Below are 19,624 nucleotides of genomic sequence, written 5' to 3'. Positions count from 1 at the left end.
TGCCCAGGCAAGGTCGTATCGAAATCCCTTCTCCGGCAAATAATTTATGAGCTACGATAAGTTTGGAGAGGAGTAATGATTTCCCACGCCCACCTTCTTTGAGCGCTTGGAAAGTCGTTTTCATTCATTCATTCCCCGATGTACTTAAAAAACAAATCCTAGACTTTTCCAGGATTATTTGACGTAGCTCTAGCCGGCTCCAAAATCCATCGCTTGAAATCATAGCGGGCTAGCAATTTTCTTTATGCTTCTCCCAAGTCAGTTTTTCTTCTTCACTGCCATTTTATTTGTAGCAAACATAGTAGGGCTACTGTTTTTTTTAATTAGCACAGTTTCTCTCCCGAGCTTAGAGTATTGCATGCACTGCATACTTACCTTGTTACAGTCGTAATACTTCCGCTTCTTTTCTTTTCTCACTATCAACTCAAACAAATTTAATTTTAAGATACATTTATTTTAAAATTATTTTGCAAAATAAAAATCTTAATAGTTAAAATTGACTCTTTACGCAACTAATTATTGTAAATGTATGTACATTGTTAATGGAGGCGAAATTCGTAGTATGAGTATTTATTTACAGCTTTGTTCTGGTCTAAAATCAATTCATCGGCAACATTGCTTGGGTATTTTCACGGAGTTACAACAACAAAGTCACACAAGCTATACTAAAAGTATAAGATAAAAGTTTTTTAGCGTTGATGATGATCAATGTAGTATTTACGCAGGTGGCTCGAAATCGGATGATAAGTGAAATGTCAACAGAAACTGCAATCATTGATGCGTCCACCAGCCCGCATTACGTGCAGTTACATAGTTCTTCAAACCCTCCGCTTGCGTAGGGAACAAATGTGGGCCGCCAGCCTCATAGGACAGTCCATTATTGAAGACGTACGCCTTGGCTAAATCAGCGCGCTGCGTTGTATAGCCAGTGCCCATCAATGGTGGTAGATAGTTTCGGCTTGGCGGCACCACACGCGGTACATCCGCTTGCAACACAGGCTTGACGGACAATGGCGGCAGGTATGGCTTAGTGAAGCGTGTCTGAGATTTTGGCACAGCCACGGGATTGGGAGGGCCGTAAACTTTGTTATCACCAATTCCAAAAGGTGAACCATAAATATTGTTTGTACTCGCAGGCGTGCCATAAAAACTGGTGGCGCCGACCGAGTTCGATTGAGCGTGGGCATTAGTGCGTATATCGCAGACAGTGTTCTCAATGAGCGTGCTCAAAGGTGCGGTATAAATGCGGAAATTGACATCATTGTAGTCAAGATCGGAGAGCAAGAATACAGGCATACGATCGGAGAGCACCCACACATTTTTATCCTCGTCGATTTTCACATCAGCGGGAAACACAAGACCGACATCATCACGATCCACCACTCCATGGAACTGTGGTGAGTATGGCATGGATGAATGCCAGCAGCCTACGGCGTTCTGATCAATTAAATCGAAGAGTTCAACACCATCATCGCTCATCACGCGCGCTGTCGTATGCGAGTTGGGACCACGCTCATCCAGCGCTACGAAATCATGATAACTATCCTCAACACGACTTTCGTCGCGCAAAATGCGTGTCGACACAGCAAACTGACGATGACTGGCCAGTGGGCTGAAAAACATTGTGCGATAGCCATCGGAGCGTATCGGTGAGAGCGCCATGCCGAAGATGCCCTCCTCACCCCATTGGAAATTCAAGCCTGCGATGTTATAGTCACCGCGCAATGGATCGGGGAAGAAGTATGAGTGCGCCGAGAAGCGCCATGATTTATTCTGTTCCCATGAGTAGACGATCAAGCCATAACCGAGCTCATCAGAAAAGTATGCGAATGCATCGTCGCATGATTTGCCGATATCAACGGCTATGTTGGCAATAAAAGTGTTGGCATTAGTGTCGTCGGCACGCAGCTCATAGCGGCGTATGCGCGTGTTCGTCTGCAAGTCGAAGACATTGACGGCATACGGACATGGGTTGGTGGTGGTGTTGCCGATGCCAACTGTGCCAGTGTCAAGTACCCAAAGACGGCCACATTCATCCGCTTTGATGCGATACGCTGTGGTGATGCTGTTCGCGCAGTCGCCTGCCGTATTGCTGCGCCAGTCAGGGTATGGAATCAGCTCCGGTGAGCCAGTTAAACTGTGATCCATATTGATGTAAGTCAACGTGGCAGGAATGCCTGAAAAGAGATTGTAGAGTGGAAGAAATAAATATCAAATGCGCATACTAATTAGGCTGTGTGCGTGAATTGAGTGTTTAATGTAAATGAATATAGAAATATGTACCTAATCCGATACTGGACTGTTGTATATGAAAAATGATAAATTGATTTGGGTACGGTTTTTTGTAATTCAATTAATGCCAAATGGGCTACAGTAGTTAAGTCATTCGGGTCTACTGCTAGTACCCAGCAGGTCGGAAAAGCGCCCAAAATTTTGAAAGAAATTGCCATTAAAAGGGCGACTGGAATTCAAGAAAATATGTTAGGTTTAATGATATGAGGCGACTGCTCTGGGAAAATACTCTTCAGGGCGTCACAATGCGCTTGTGTGGTTCCCAGAATAACTCTTTAGCCAGAGTTTCCCGTCTAACCTGGCCTAAACTACAAAAAATATCATTCTATTGAAAATTCACTTTTTATACAACTTTTATGGTAATTTTTCGGTTACCCACTTTGTTTATTCTATAGGATCGTTAATTGAAAAAACTAGAAAACTATGTTTTTTTAACCGACTTCAAAAAGGAGAAGGTTTTTTTGATTTGTTCGCCCATAATTACAAAATGCTGTTGTGCTAAAGTTTTTAGAAGCCAGTTGAAATTTATGCCGGATTTAAATATCTTTTTATCAGAGATATTATTGCTATTATAAGAGAAAAGAATAAAAGTCAATCAATAATTATTATATTGAGTCAAACCACGCCAACTGTGTCAATGAATTTCCATTGATTTTCTGGAAGGTGAAGACAGTTGTGGGAATCTGTAGATAATTATAGAACAAAAATACACTTTGGATGGTTTTTCGAAATTGCACTTCGTTTTTGTTTTTTTTTTTTTGGTATTATAAAAATATTGCAGTTTTTGAGAGAAAAATTCGTAACTCCCGACCCATTTGATGAAATTTGATGAAATTTTTTAAGAGAGTTGATGAAGCTTTTCCCTTTACAATAGAAAGATTTGAATAATAAAATTTGCAAAACGATTAGTAATAACAATAATTTAAACAATTGCAATTATCTATATATTCTAGGCCCGCGATGGCAGTGAAATTTTGGCACAATATACTCTAAACTCTTGTTTTTAAGTTCCAAAAAGAAAAAAAAGGTCTTTCCAAATTTGACAGTCGCTATCGATTTTTTTGTCACCTTTAAGCGTTGAGTAAATAGCTATTTTCATTTAAGCTTGTGTGAGTGATTCCGGGATTCTACTTTTTATGGCACTGTGAATTCCAAAATTGGTTAAGTTGTGGCGTGAAAGTAAGACCTTCAAGGACATTCTTAATCAAGCAGCTAACGCAATTACCTAGGGACGCAAATAAATGACGTGTATAGGTAGGCAATGATAGAATAAAATATTATTGACATTATGGTGCCCTATGGAAGATAGAGGTCTGGGATATATGGCATAAATTTAGGTAAAAAAAAACTATTCATTACACCTGACTAAGCTCACGCTGAGTGTTCTACAAAGGTCATTGTTCTTCACCAAAGCGTCTTTTGTACAGCACTATAGTGCGTCGATTTTTCTTACATTGTTGATTTGGCCGATTGCTGATATTTCTGCCTATGCCATGACGGATTGGTTATTTTGGCAGTGTTCTTCGACGTAATCGCTTTTGGAACTTTTATTGATCAAATAATATTTTATTGCCAATTAGGCATTTGCTCCACTGTAAATAGCCTCTCATGTGCGATATTCGTTTTTTCCCATCCCGCATCCGCGGCTTACTTCAAGCGCAGCCGACGCGTTTGCATTTTCATGCTTGCACAGCTTGAGTCGGAGCATTTTTTTTTCTTTTTTCAATAATCCGCACGGGTTACCGGTTAGCACCCGTTTCGCTAGCTATTTGTCTCCTGCAAATAACCGAATTGCACAAAGCGCAATTTGCGAATTTTTTTGTTGTTATTTGGGCTGTTAGTGGATTATTTATGAGTATATTCACTCCCATAACTACCGGCATCATTACAAAGTTTTGTTTTAATTAACTGTTTACTTACATGCACGAGACACCAACAAACGAACTATGAAAAGGCTACGAGCAATCTAGGAAATTTGTTTGCCTAACTTCGCAAGTTTTGCGCATTGAGAAAATATTGCTAGATAGCCTTTGAAGCCTGCGCATATTGTTGTTGTAAGATGCTAAATTTCCGCGGTTAAATAACTATTTTCTAATCTGCAGTCACTAAAAGCTATTAAAGTTTATGTATATGCATTTATTTCTTGTCAGCCTGTATTGCTACAAACTACGGACATTCAAAGATGCTGATATTTCCCACCATTTAAAAAGTTAAAGAAAAAATAAAAAATATTTGAAATTCCATTAAAAATATTTTCTATTTGCCAATTAAAAGATTTTTGTTTGCACATTTAGCTTTTTGTATTGTGTTTGCCGCCAAGCTGTCTAGCGTTGCCGCCTGTCTTTACAAGTTTTTCAACTCAATTCGTAGATCTACTAAGAAAAAACGAACACTAAAGCTCTAACACTAAATACCTGAACAGTTGGAGCTCGCACCGCGGTGGCTGCTGAGTGATTTCCAGCTACAATTTAATAGCTTAATTGTATTTGATTTGGCGATTAATGGCTTTTCACGTTGTATTTATTCAGTTAATATGACAACTCGAAAACAAGTGTCAAGTAACTGCACGCTGGAAAAGTTTAGCTTGTTAAGTCAATGAGTTGCATGCAGGGGCATTTAAAAATGTACCCCGATTAGTCATTTTTCAGTTGAGAAAATAAGTGAGTTTCTATTTAACAATTCTTGGGGATCTATAGAATCGACAACATATCGTTGGTGAATTTCTTTAAAGCGGGGTTCGCGGAGGGCCAAGAACGAAGTTTTGCAGGCGGTAGACCGGAGTGCTCCTCCAGACTAGTCAGAAAGTACGAACCTAAGTGGCTAAGCCGCAATCTGAAAAAGCGGGCCAAAAGCTGCGACAAAAGGGGTCATGTAATGTATTTAATTTCACTGCTTGAATCTCGATAAGGCAGTGACCTTCTAGTACACTTATCGGCTTCGCAAGCCCCTTGACCTTTCCGGTCCACCATCGGCCAAGCCAGCTCTCAGCAGCGCAAGCTCTGGTTTTCCCCCCAGCGTTCGCTGAGTTGACCCGAGGGCCATCTTTCCAAGAGAAGTCCACTGGTAGTCAAGGGAGCTCCTTCCCACTCTTTCTTTTCTTTGCCATGTTGTCTCATGGGTGCCGTCTATGGCCAGTTCATCAGTCGCACACTTTCCTCTGATATTGCTTTGGCCTGGCACCCGTATGCAGTCTAAGACGGTAATAATCCAAGGCGATCGAAAGCCAGTGGAGTCACTCTCCCCAACAAGCTTCTGGCGTAACGTAAATGAGCCCGAGGCTCTCATTGCTACCTGGCTTCTGAGTAAATGTTAAGCGCGCCCAACAGAAGGAAATCGACTGCCTGCTTAATAGCAGCAACCTCCGCCTGAAAACCCCTAAAGTGATATGGAAACCTAAATTTGAGGCTGATGGAGACCTCTTTCAAGCTTCGATTCATCCGTGTAAAACTTCATCGGTGCCTCCTTTCAACCGCTGCACCCAGTCCAGTCGTGCCTTCGTAGAGCCAGACAAGACATTCAGTTATCCGTGTTACCATGGATGAAATCGTAGCGCCCCATAAAACGAGATCACTACCTCACATATTCCAACGCTATAAACTTTTATACAGATGGCTTCAAATTTGAACTGAGCATCAAAGCGGAACGTTTCTCACCTAAACTTAGGCAGTGTACATATTTATTATAGGCGGAGGTGTTCGTCATTTAGGAAGCGCGGACCTTGCTCAAAGACTTACGAAGTCAATGCAGGTATCCATCTTTGCTAAGAGTCAGACAGCTCCGATCACTTTAGATTCACACATAGGAAATGCAATGGCGATTACTAAATCAATGGATCTCAAATTAGCAGCGCATAATATAGCAGCAGTTCAGTTTCAGTTACTGGTAGGAAGGTCCGCGAGACTGCAACTTGCAGACTGTGAATAAACTCGAAAAACTCAAATATGTCTGCTACAAAGGCAGTCCTAAGGAAAGTGACCCAAAACCTCCGAGGGCCAAAGCAAATCCACAGGCGATTGGTAGTTAGATGGATTTTGAATTGATGATACTTTATGGCGCGTATATAGGGACTTGTACACTGAATATTCAGTTTTATATTCGCCACCCCAACTCAGTTTTGCGGCTATTTGCACTAAGAGTATGCTTCGTTTTCATTAAAATATCTGAAGATGCTGCACTAGTGCTGTCTGAATTACAACCGGTAAAGCTTCTGGTAAGTAAATGAACTAGCCTGGCATACAATTGGTGGTGTAGCGCCTCCATCCATCCAAGATAACATTAGTTCTTAATTATACGCTTGACATGTGGCAGAGGAAATGTTACGAAGCTTCCAATAAGCCACGACTGCTTCTTGCTCGGGAGATGCAATAATTGACACAAATTGCCAGCAACTAAACACTTGATCGTAGTACCGGCAGGGGGTTTCTTCTTATTTGGAAGTGTTACAAACTACGCCAGTCGTTTCTCCTCTGTTGTTCGAATTGATGCTAAGTGCGAATGTCAAGTAACTCCATGTCCTTCTCCACTTGGTCTTTGCACCACCGAGTTGAATACTTTCAGGGCTGGAGCGTTTGTGTCTATTCGTAGGATATGATCGAGCCGCCTGCACTATGTGTATGTTGTTGTAAAGCTCACAGTTGTCATTGTCTTTCTGCGCACGGTGGGCAGGAAGCGAAGATAGGTTGCATAAATTTGTCGACAAAATCTGAAAGCAGGGTTGTATTTGTTGATATCTTAAGGTTAAGAATCCGCTTAAATTGAAATCCTAGCTGCTCCTGTTTTAAAGATATCCACATTTTATATACTTCTGATAGGATATATTTGCAAAAGAGGAAGGCGTACTTCTCGATAATTAGAGTATATTTATACGAAAAGAAATCTCATACAAATCTGTTCCCCTTTTTTAACTCACTAAAACGGATCAAATCAATGTGAAACGTTTTCATTTTTTCCTACCGAAAGAATAATTGATCGAGATTTATTGGGCGCTACCGGTATACAACTTAGATAAAACACCACAATTACCTTTTTCTGTAGCGTGAACTTTCTCATTACAAACACTTTCAATATCGCAATATATGTATGTATGTATGTATACAATATTGTATGCTATATAATACGGTAGTAATTTTTTATTGAAGGTTTGTTGCTATAAGCAAGTAGCGCAGGCAAGTCGCACTGCGCTTGTGCAAGAAATAAAAATGCTCTAACTTAGGCCAACGGTACTCCTCATAATAAGTAAATAAATTCAAAGCTTGTATGAGATTTATTTTGGTATTTATGTACTCTTCTGTCAGGAAATAATGACTATTGTACATCCAGAACACAAATGCGATCATAAAGAAAATCGCATGAAAGTATGCGCTTTGTGTGTAGGGCTGCCAGACGTCCCGGTTTTCCCGGACATGTCCCGGTTTTAGACTATTTGTCCCGGTGTCCCGGTCCAACCTTAAAATGTCCCGGGTTTCATTTAAGTGTCCCGGTTCTCGATTTGATTGCACAAATTTTGCTTAAAAATGACTACGCTTAGAGAAAAAACGCGTTGTAATATTAAGAAAAATTTTATGAATTTACTGGGGGAAATAACGCATAGTAAACATGAATATTTTTTATTTGATTATCGTTTTGAAATGTTCGTACTTAAAAACAATACTTTCATACCACGCACACGTGGTGTTGAATCAAACTGAACATTTGAATGCACATTTACATGTCTGGCTGTAGCTGAGTGCACGAAGATGCTTGCCACAATTTGCTAATTTGCTGACAGTGTCTTCCACATACAAAAAAATGTCGAACATAGTTTGTATGGAAGAAACTCTCAGTAAAAACAATACGAAAAATATTGCCTCGTTTAAAGCCATGAGCAAAATCGTGAATACATGGTTTTCCGCAAAACAAGCGGATCTTAGTAATTTTGATAAAAATCTTAACGAACTCCGCACAGCTTTGAAAAGTACGGGAATTTCTCAAACTGTCAAAATCCATTTTATCCTTAAACATTTAAAGCAATCTATTTCATTCTTGAATAACGATGGTTTAGGATTATGGTCCGAGCAGGCCGGGAAGTCAGTTCATAGATAGGGATAGATTCAAAATAAATATGATTGATAAACCAACTTTTATGAGTCGCCTGAACAAAACTGTAATGACATTTTCATTCCAGCATATATAAAAACTTAACTAAATAAGAAAATATTTAAATACTAAAATGTGTGACTATATTATATGGTAAGCCAACAAAAAAAATAAAAGGAAACAAAAAACAAATATAAAAAAATAAAGCAAGAAAAAAATATAAAAAGATAAAACCAAAAAAGAACAAAGAGGTGCAAAGTAAGTTGCCTCTACGTGGTGCGCCTTGGAAACGATTGAAACCGGCTAAAAACTTACATAAACTTATATTTTCACATAATATATATACACACATTTACTCACACATACATTGTTGAATACTTAATGCACAAGGATGTTTTTCTCTTTCGCTAAAGTCGGTCCTATCATAACTATGTAAAATGTGGATATCTTTAAAACAGGAGCAGCTAAGATTTCAATTCAAAGGGATTGTTAACCTAAAAATACCAACAAATAAAACCCTGCTTTCAGTTTTTGTCGACATTTTTATGCAACCTATCTTTGCTTCCTGCCCACCGTGTGCAGGAGGTTTAGTAGATTTAAGTGCGTGAGCTGGACCGATTTAAAAATACTTACAAAAATGGAGGAAATGGAATATTAAAAAAAAAGTTTTCGACGGAATCGCAATAATGATATTTTTGATGCTGTTTTTTAACTTGTTTCAAAAAACTGGACCAAAACTATTCCGATTTAGACTTGTGAGGTATAATTGGGGAGGTACTTTCTCACTCTTTTAATTTATTTGCAAATAAACTCATTCAAACTAGTATATGAAAGAGAAAGGTAGGATAAACGAGCGTCATTCCAAGTTGAATTAAGATGTGTTGGTAGTTGAAAAAATTGTGACATAAATGGGTTTTTTGTTTTTGCACAGAAATAAAAATAGTGTGATAACTCTCAAGTCTAAATCGGAGTAGTTTTGGCCCAGTTGTTCTAATTTTTCTTAAACAAATCTTTGAAAAAAAGTAAAAAAAAACACCATAAAAAGTCTCATTAATCGTTGAAGAGATGTTTAAATATTTTTATGCAGATATTTTAAGCTTAAAGTGTACTGTCCTCTGAGAGGATTTTTCCCCCTCTTTTTTCTTTAAGACACTACTTTTATTCATAAAAAAAACTCCATTTTTGGAGGTATTTCAAATTGGTGCAGCTCACGAAAATCTTAATATTTTTCCAAACTGTTTTAGTGGAGATCTTTAAGTATAATAAACCAGCAACTTTTTCTTGGTGTTGCAGTCTAATATTCATAAATACATACATATATGTATGCACAGATATCGTGCTTCACCTTAAAGCTATGTGCATATGTGGCAAAGACATCACTCTTATCTTTGTTATTACTTATTTCTTTAAATTGTACATTTATTTTTGTCGCCATATTTTTTCTGATTATTTTCTCAGATTATTTTTAGAGTGCCAAATGCACTTTGGATGATATACAAAGCCAATTTCAGCCACTTAGCAGCCATTAGCGCAGTGGTAATTTCGACACATCGTAGTTGAAAGTCATTTTATTTGCATACTTTATTTCAAAATCAATTTCGCATATCAGCAAAAGTATGCAACAACCGTTGCGGTAGCAGCCACACAACTTGTTTGTAAATGTCGCTTATAGCTTTATATTTTTATTTATCACCAGACATGAACTCATTCATGGTATTGCAAAAATTTCATGATTTACGTGCTCCAAAATAAAAAAAGTAAACAAACAAAATTTGTGTAAATACATAGTAACAGCTAGTTTCACCAGCAAATTTAATGGAAAATAATTTTTTATTTTGCGTCAATTTCCATTTAAAATTCGAATAATTAAAATCATTTTTCACTTAAATGGTTGGAATTTTTTTTTTAATTAGTTGCATAATATTTTCAGATATTTCAACGTACTTGAATATGTATACATTTGTTTATCTAATGTTTTTCTTTTTTTTTTTGGCGAACCAAAAATAACGCTACACTAAATGGAAAACGCAGCACAGCTGCACTTTACTCATTTTACATTCATTTTGCAGCTAACCAATCGGCTTTCGTAAACAAAATTGATCAACACCTTAACTTGTTTTAATACTTGTAGAATGTGTAATTCACATTTGCATATCCTAATTACTCTAAATGAATTTTCGCTTATTAGATAGATTAGGTTAGGCTGTCTAGCCAGTTCGTGGCGCCACAAGAGATAGTCCCTTGTAACGTATTAACGGGTATTAGAAAACTTACTTGGCTAGTGTCTGGGACCAGCAGCAGTGCTGAAAAACATATAAATTTTTTTAAGGAAGAAAAACTATTCCTAGGAGATAGAGCTCACTAAGTATGGCTTCTCATTCGTTGCGCATCGCCAGCACATTTTATCATAAGTTACAAGTATCTAACATAAAGGCATCTGACGCCTAGCATATTCTCTCTTGTTAAACAAACGAATCTTTCTGAGCTTTCTGTCGTAAGCGCCAACCTTCCTACTTGCCGCAGTGGAAGCGGAACACCTTTTTGGTGCGTCTGGCAAAAGAAACCTTCCGTAACGTGGCTGTTTGCTTTCTCCTCGTTACTAATGGCATGAGCCGGCCTCGGATATAATTCCGTATTAGCGCATACTTCAGCTATGGCTCGTCGGCCCTTTATATTTCTTATGGAAGTGCTGTGCGATGTGGCCTGCCATGGCCTGACGTGTCCATATACACTATTTCATTTCTTCAACCAAGTTCTGAGATAGGGTGTTTTTCAATAAAACTCTGAAACTCTGTCCTTCTTAGAGAGATTTAGCAATTCTTAGTTTTTTTCCTATCAATTTGCGGCCATTGTAGCCTAGTAGTTGTACAGCTCCCTCGCCTAACCATGACCTATTGGCTTCTTGAATGACGTTATTTCTAATCCCTAATTTGCAGGTTGCCATGGGTATCCCAATCTTATTTACCTCTGTTTTCACACAATGGAAGATTGGTACCTTTCCTGACAAGCTCATCGGCTCTGCAATATCCTTCATTATCTCTATGTCCGGGGACCCATATGAGGCAACCTTTCACCTTAGCATTACTGCGTTCATTGATTTGATGGCCGCCTGCTTATCCGAGAAGATATTTATCGTAGTCCTCGTTACGACCACCTCTTTTATAGCTAGGCTTCTGCCTGGTAAACACTGGAGCGGCCCGGAATTCGGGCGGATAATTGCAGTCCTAATTCTTTAGAAAAAACTCCGTAGCCAAACTTGTTGTGCAGCTTCATACGTGAAAAATTTATTTCCCCCCTTCTCCACGGTCTTGGTGATTGCCACTCTCTCCTTGATGGGATTTTCGTCTTAAAGAGCCTTCGAAGGTGGGTTTCGCTATATTGGTTAGTCGACATCTTTGTTGTGATTACACACATTATGGACTATAGAAGCGTGGTCGAACCGCCGATCTTTCCAAAGCGCCATACATTTTAGACTGAGCGCCGAAGCGGCGGCAACGTGTTTTCCTACCAGATCCACTGCAGGCAAATTTTTTAGCACTTCTAGCGCTTTGTGTGGTGCGGTCCTTAAAACACCCGGGATTCATAAAACCCTATTCTTTGGACCTTACTCAAGAGTTTTAGGTAACTTGCCTTTTGAGTTGATGGCCCCAACCCAATTACTTACTCTAAGAGGAAAACTTCAGTGTGCAGTACAGTCTGTATGGCGTCGCGATCTTTCCCACAATAATTTCCCCATCTGTGGTGAGTGCAAAAGTCTAGGCTTTGTCTTTTCATCCCTATATTTTGGGAAGTGCGAATGTTGCAGTATTTCGAGCAATTTCTCGTCACTTTGGTTAAATTCACTGTCATCTTTTTAATCAATCCTTGGGTTATCGAGCTGTTGGACAACGAGCTTTTTCCTTCTTCTGGACTTCTTTAGACGATCGTTAATTTCAAGTATGTTCCAGCCATTTTGGCAGAGCCGAGAGCTTTGGCCGAGGATTCTGAATAAGGTTGGCGGAAACTCTTTTTTAACAAAGATTCGTTTACTTTCACGAATCAGTAAAAAAAATTCATCAATAAACTAAGAAGTTAAATTACTTAAATTCGAAATCCTTCCTAGAAATCAGGTTTTTTAAGTTTTATACAAAGAGAAAAGAAAGGAACTCAAAAATGAACGAAAATCCACCCTCGCAAGATTTTTTAAATTTTCCAAAAAACTTCCTTCCTTTTCAGCGGTCAAAAGAAAATTACATATGTGCATATCGATGCAATTCTGCAATAACGACGCAATTCAAAAAAAAACCAAATCCTTGCTAATCTATGTTTAATACTTACTAAAGTAAGTGGTAAGAAGAGGACAATACATACCTATTTTGTACTCAACTAAGTAAGCCAGCAAAATTTAGACCAGCTTAGGCTCTTTTTTCTCTTTACTTAATGTTTTTTTTTAAGTCTAGCTCATTGTTTAACAAAAACCATATAACTCCACATTTCAAACTTTTTTTCAACAAACTTTCATCGCAATTTCAAAATTTTTAGAAACATTTTTGAAATGGAGTTTGGTAGCCTATTAAATTTCAATACAATAAAGTGCAATTTTCAAGTGGCCACAAAATATTGATTTTTAGTAATTTGTTTGCTGACAGATTTTTTTTAATACAATTTAATGAGCTTTATGTACAACTGCATGTTAATTTTTTTTCTAAAAATTCTAAACAAAAAGTTTTAAATTTCGGTGCAAATTTATCGAATTTTTGTATAATGTTGGAAATGTGGATTTATATAGTGTTTATTACACCGCGCTACAAAAAAAAATAAAAAATTCAAAACACATGAAGCAATCAATATACTCACGAAACTGTGGGCCAAATATAAAAAAATGCGTTTTTAGTTTTTCTCTCTGACGTCAGGATTTCTTTAGAGGCTTTTAGAGAGTTTCAAAGATATGATTAATTCCAAAAAATTGTTTAAAAACTTCAGCAGAGTGCAGAAAAACAGTGTGACTAACAAATTAAAGAGGAAGTTCTTGGAAAAACTTAAAATTTCTTTGCCTTTTTAATTAATTATTTTTTTTTTTTTTTAAGATCATAAAGTTAGAAGGACGAAATTCGAGGATGTGTTCGTGTGCATATTAGTCCTTGACATAGAATTTTTGCAAAAATTATTATTGCGAAATTTCAAGGCTTCACTTCGACAGAATTTTTTCTTTAATTTGATACCCATGCTGTTTTTGTACATTTTACTGGATTTTTTAATAATTGTCATATTTCATCATATTTTTCAAATTGCAAAGTCCTTTTAAAGAAAATCCTAACAGACAAAAACTAAAAGCGCAGTTACACTGTATTTGGCCCATGGTTAAGTGAATATGTTGCTTTTTTTTGTGTAAAATTTACCGTGGCTAGACTTTTATAAAATATATATATAAAATATTTAATAAAAAATAAATAAAAATAGCCAGCACTGTCAAATGTTAGTTACTTAGTTGAGCACAAGCGTATTTTTAACCTCCATTTCTTCCTCGTTGTAAATCGAACTAATGCCATTGTATTTCATTTTCCTATCCTTAATTTGTTGGCATTCAAGTCAAGTATTAGATAATCAGTTAAAGCCTAAATGGCAAAGCATTGCAACATTGCACATAACTAGTTCATGTTTTATCTGCTTGTTGGTTCAGTTGTTTTTCGCTTTTTCGTTTCAGTGACGTTTTCCGACAACTTTTCGATGGTGGTGGTTTTGCTTAATAAGTTTTATTTTGCAGCAATTAAAATAGCCAATCAATAAAGCAGAGTAGCAGTGCAACAAAACCAGTTTTTTACTACTTTTTATTTATCACTACTTTTATGCCACATTTGTGGCAAATATCAATCGATGTGCGACGTTTTGTCTGCGGACACATGCGTTTGCTACGGCTGGACGCGCAGATGTGCATACATATATAGGTACATATGTATGTATGTTGACTTAACTATACAAGTAGTTTTCGTGTATCCATAAAAATATTACACTTCAATGTGACAACGCCCGGCATTAAATCAATTTCAATAAAATCTTAAAAGGCGGCAAAGCCACTAATTATATTTAGAAATAAAAACAATTTCAAATATGCAGCGGCGGTTGTATATGTATACAGATATATGTATGTTTGTTTACGTATGTACATGTGTTAACATTAGATTTTGATTGTTTTTATGATTGATTGGCCTTTCAACTAAAATTACTAACAAACCCAATTTGTGAACACCATTTTAAGAGAAAATATTTATGAAAAATATTGTATTAATCAAAATAATTTAAATCAATTAAATATTAATATACGCTCATTATTCGTAACCGCCTATCGATTTATGTGCATATCTCCCATTTACTTCAACAGTGTCATAACTCAAAAAAGCTCAACTCGCGATAAACGGCAGCATGCTTACACGAAGGGTAGATCCACTGAGACTGCACTTCACTCACTAACCGCGGAAATAGAAAGAACACTGGAGCACAAAGGATACGCCCTAGGGGTCTTTCTAGACATATGTGTGGCATTTACTAACGTCTCCTATGAGGCAATAGTCGAAAGTCTAGAAGCAGCCCAGGTAGAGCATGCCATACTACTATGGATAAAACCTATGCTGAGCTGCAGGAAGATTAACGCGGAGTGGAACGAAGCCAGACTGCTCAGACTAGTGCGTAGAGGAACTCCTCAGGTTGGTGTAGATGTCACCACTCCTGTGGCTACTCGTAGCGAATGAGCTTCTGGCAAAATTCAAAGCGAAAGCACCCAGACTAATTGCCTATGCGGACGACATAGCTATAGTTGTTAAGAGGAAATTCCTAGACACAATCAGTAACGTAATGGAAAGCGCTCTAAGGGTCGTACAGCGATGGGCGACTTAAGCCAACTTAGAGGTAAATATTGACAATTCGGATGTGGTACTGTTCACAAGAAGGTACAAGATCCCCGCGTGGAAACCCCCAAGGCTCAACGGGATGGAGCTATCAATCAAGGATCACACCAAGTACCTGGGAGTAATTTTGGACAGCAAACTGATGTGGAAGCTAAATATAGACGGTTCGCTTTACGCATGTAAAAAGATGCTGGGTACCACATGGCCTCATGCATTGGTATTACACAGCGGTATTTAAGCCGATATTGCTCTACGGCGATCTGGTATGCTAGACCGCTGCCAACAAAATCTCTTTTAGGAAGCCATTGGAGCGATTACAGCGTCTCACTGCACTGTGGATAACAGGAGCGCTAAAGACCATTCCAACGGCGGCACATGAAAGATTACTTGACCTACCACCAATCGACAACGCAGTGGAGAGCACTGCAGCGAAATCCGCTATGTCGATAGCCAGGCGGCGATTAAGGCTATAATCTCACATCGTATTGCGTCTGAAAATGACCTTAGAAGCAGGGAAGCAGTAGACAGTGCGGCTGAGGGTAAATGGCTGCATAAATGCTAGGTTCCGAGCCACAAGGGCATTGTACGCAACGATATAGCTGACGAGATTGCCAAAAGTGCCATCCGTCTTGCTAGCGATCCAGTACAGGAAATACAAAATTCGCTAAAAACGATCAATAATGAAATTTCCGAAAAAGCTGAGCACCGGATCAGGGTGAGACGGAACGCATTAGCGACATGCAAAACCACCAAGATCATGTGCAATAGCAGTAAAGAAAACACCCATTTCTTGCTTACACGGCATGTGTGACGCATGCAGGAAGGGCAGGGAGGCAGGCATGAGTGAGACATTAGAACACCTCCTCTGTTTCTGTCAGGCCTTTGCTAGAAGTCGTCTTAAATATCTCGGAGCTTCGCAGTTCAAAGGGCTAGAGGAGGCTTCAAAACTGGATATTAAGGCTCTCTTGAACTTCGCAAAAAGCGTTGGCGTCCTATACGATGACTACTTTAGATCGCAGTGAAACAGACCTCCATGTGGCACTACAAAGGACCAACGGGTCTATGTAAGGCGCATCAGCCGGCCAGTGTAACTTAACCTAACCTAACTGCATTTTCGTATTTTTTCGATTGGGACACTATTGAAGTAAATGAGCGATATTTTCATAAGAAATCAATATTTTCTTAGCAAAACTTATTTTTGCGGTTAACGAAAAGTTTAGAGTTTCTACGTGTTTCACACTAATTGACGCATTTGGCTTAAAACGCAATGTATTTTTTGCGGTGTTTAAAACAAAACAGAAAAATTAAATAAGGAAACTTGTGTTTAGACGCATTTTCCAACAACACTGTATGCCACAAGCCTAAAACGTAAATTGTACATAAATGCTGTAAATACTACAAATTCGTTGCTTAAAGCGTAGGCAAGCGCAATTCTTATATGGCTAGTTTGATCTGGGAATTAAACTTCCATTTGGTTTGGTAAAAAATGCATCGAAGCATGCACAAAAATAAACGAGTGCTTGGGAAAAATACAAGAAAATTGGCGATAAAAATAAGAAACCTAAGAATACAGTAATTGCTACCAATTTCATTTGATTTGTATGGAATGTCGTAAAATAAATTGAATTTGTTGAATTGAATGAGTTTTGACAAAATAAACTTTGGGTTTTTGTACGTACAGTCAGTCAATAAAGTTTAGGTATAGCGAATTGTTTACAATATGGGAAACTATTTTTTAAATATTTAATTTTTTTTTGCAAATCTGTAATAAAATTATGGTTAATTCTACAACAAAAAGCCCAAAAATCAGAGCTCAAAACCTTGTGCAAAATTAAATAAAATTCCGCAAAATTTCATTCAAATATTGCACTTTTTATTTACGCTCTCTAGAAAAAAGCTGAGTATGTAGTTTTTTAGCCCACTCAAATACAATAAAGTGCAAGTTTGAGGTATCTGGGACTTACCATTGACTTTTGGCAATTTTTTTTGTTGAAGGTGTTGCACATTTTTCCCATAAAAAAAAATTATCGAACATTATTTTATATGGAGAAAACGAGCGACACCTTCACCAAAAAAATGCTAAAAATCAATGACAGGTCCTAGTCACCTCAAACTTGCACTTTGTTATACTTAAATTAAATGGGCTAAAAAACTGCGTACGCAACTTTTTCTTAACATTGTAAATAAAAAGTGCAATATTTGAATGAAATTTTGCGGAATTTTCTTCAATTTTTCATAAAGTTTGGAGTTCTAATTTTTGGCGACCAGTATACCACCTTCGTTTGGTGATCGCTCAGAAAGCGCTGTTGCGATTGGATTCTAATCTGGAGGCCAGCCAAGCTTTTAAACTTGGCTGAATTATGAAAGCCCGCAACCAAAAATATTTTCATAAGTTGAGCTTCTCATTGTAATGGGCAAATTTTTAAAAATTATCGTGAATTATTTGATCACTCTCCCGATCTACAAGAGGTCATTCAAGAGCGCATATTTTTTTTTTAATTTGGAGTTTTTTAATTGTATTTAAGCTAATTAACATTTTAATTTCTTTAATTTTTTAATTTTCTAATCGTGTTTTTTATTGATTTAGTAGTTATTTAAATACTTAAATGTTTTCATTAATAGCTATTCTGGTATATTTAGTATTTTGTTTATATAAACAGTCGCGGCAAAATTTAACATTTTTATGAATTATAATAAGGCGGCAATATTGAATAGTTCCTCACCGCCAAGTCAGAGCTCTTAAATGTCCTTCGAGTACATGTCGTTCAAATTACGATCTTTCAATACCCTATATAATTCTTGTTAAAGCAAATGGTATGTAAGCCTCTATCAACAATTTTTTATATGAATCTGTTGAAGGAAATCCCAAGAAAGAATTTCAAATGACATTTTTACATTTTATTTTTTTATTCTTTTAATTGCTTTCATCTTTTTGTTTATGTACCCCTATAATTGTATCAAATTTTTTCGTGTCCTTTACTACAGTTAAGCTCTAGCATTTTATTTATTTTTTTCTGTCTTTCTAGCATGGACATTATTATCGCACCATATTGTCCTTCACTTATTTCTTTCACTTTCTTGTTTTCCACCTACCGTCACGCCAACGTGGCACCGTCACGAACAGCCGATTGCCCCAATGCTCAACGCCGACAGGCAGCGCATTCTGTGGTACATAATCACCGCTGGCGAGCGCTTGCTGCTTCAAGCCAGGATTAGGAAAGGCGAAGTCCAGTTGTGTCCAGCTGTAACGTTCCTGTAATTTGTAGGCGGCTTGCGCATGCGCCACAAGGCAGAACAACAGCGCGGCGAGACGATAAATTGATGAACGCGAATTCGCATTCATTTTATGGCAATTTTATTTAAATATCTATGGTTCGAATTCAAAAAAAAGGATATTTACTTAAACCTTCGTTTTTTTTTTTAGTTTCAAATCTAATTCATTTAAGTTACTTTTCAACACAACGCGCGCTTCCGTTTCCTCACACGAATGACGCGCTAATCGCAATACCCAGTTTCTATGCACCAACGTTGTAGGTGACGACACGCGACTGTTGTCGAATTAGCGAATTGTTACGATTTTTATAAACTTTAGCAAAACAAGCAACACACTCTGCGAACCAACGGCCGCGCGCTGGGCCAACTGGCTTGCTTGCCATTTCGCGATTTGCAACCGTGCAGACCCAGACCCAGACGCGCAGACGCAGACGCATTGCCGACAAGCCTCTCCATTAGCTATTAGCTGCCGATACATGCGTAAACAATTTTTGGTCTTGTTGTTGCTGATTTTCCGCGCTGCTTGTTTTCCGAATGCTTCGACGGCTTGTCAATCTGTCGTACGGTGCTATGCCGATGTTGTGACTGCTGCTTATTTCTTGCAGGCAGGTGACAGTGCAAAAGTAGCTGCTACCATTGGCGACAAACTTGTGTCGATCTACTTATGTATATATAATTGAAAATCTATTTTACCATTACCAAATTTTATGACAACTATTAAAGTGGGATTTTGAATAACAGCAACATAAGTGATCATGTTGAGTTTTATAGTAACGCCAGAACTGCTTCCAGTCGCCGCTCGGCAATCGCCACTGTGGTGACGGTCGGTGTTGCCAAAAAAACAAAAAAAAAAGTTGCCATTTTGGGCTTGAAGACAGAAAGGAGTTAAAAAGAGCTAAAATAATGAATTTAAAACCAAATTTTTAAAGCAATTTAGAACAAGAGGAGCCAAATCTGCGGCTGAAAGTACCAAAGCGACGGTGAGAGGCTAGTGGCAAGCACAAAGCGGACCAGTACTTTTATATTTCTACCAAAAATCCTGAGCTGAGAGAGAACTAGCAAAAACTCAACCTTTTTCCGGAAGCTGTTTTGACTTCGTACGC

The 19,624-nt window shown here is 37.9% G+C and overlaps 1 protein-coding gene across 1 annotated transcript; it reads right to left on the bottom strand.

Moving 5' to 3' along the window:
- Positions 1-544: 544 nt before the first annotated feature.
- On the bottom strand, positions 545-18,591 carry LOC118734607 (protein yellow). Its single transcript, XM_036464311.1, has 2 exons — positions 18,342-18,591; positions 545-2,177 (listed from the first exon to the last, which is right to left on the bottom strand). Exons 1-2 carry the CDS (start codon positions 18,589-18,591, stop codon positions 772-774), a joined length of 1,656 nt encoding a protein of 551 aa, XP_036320204.1. The 3' UTR covers positions 545-771.
- Positions 18,592-19,624: the final 1,033 nt, after the last annotated feature.

This window comes from Rhagoletis pomonella, unplaced genomic scaffold (genome assembly GCF_013731165.1).
Source record: "Rhagoletis pomonella isolate Grant_MI unplaced genomic scaffold, Rhpom_1.0 Rhpom_scaffold_00002, whole genome shotgun sequence".
NCBI classification, from domain to species: Eukaryota; Metazoa; Arthropoda; class Insecta; order Diptera; family Tephritidae; genus Rhagoletis; species Rhagoletis pomonella.
The sequence above is the reverse complement of the archived record's forward strand: the minus strand, read 5'-3'. Positions and strand labels throughout refer to the sequence as shown.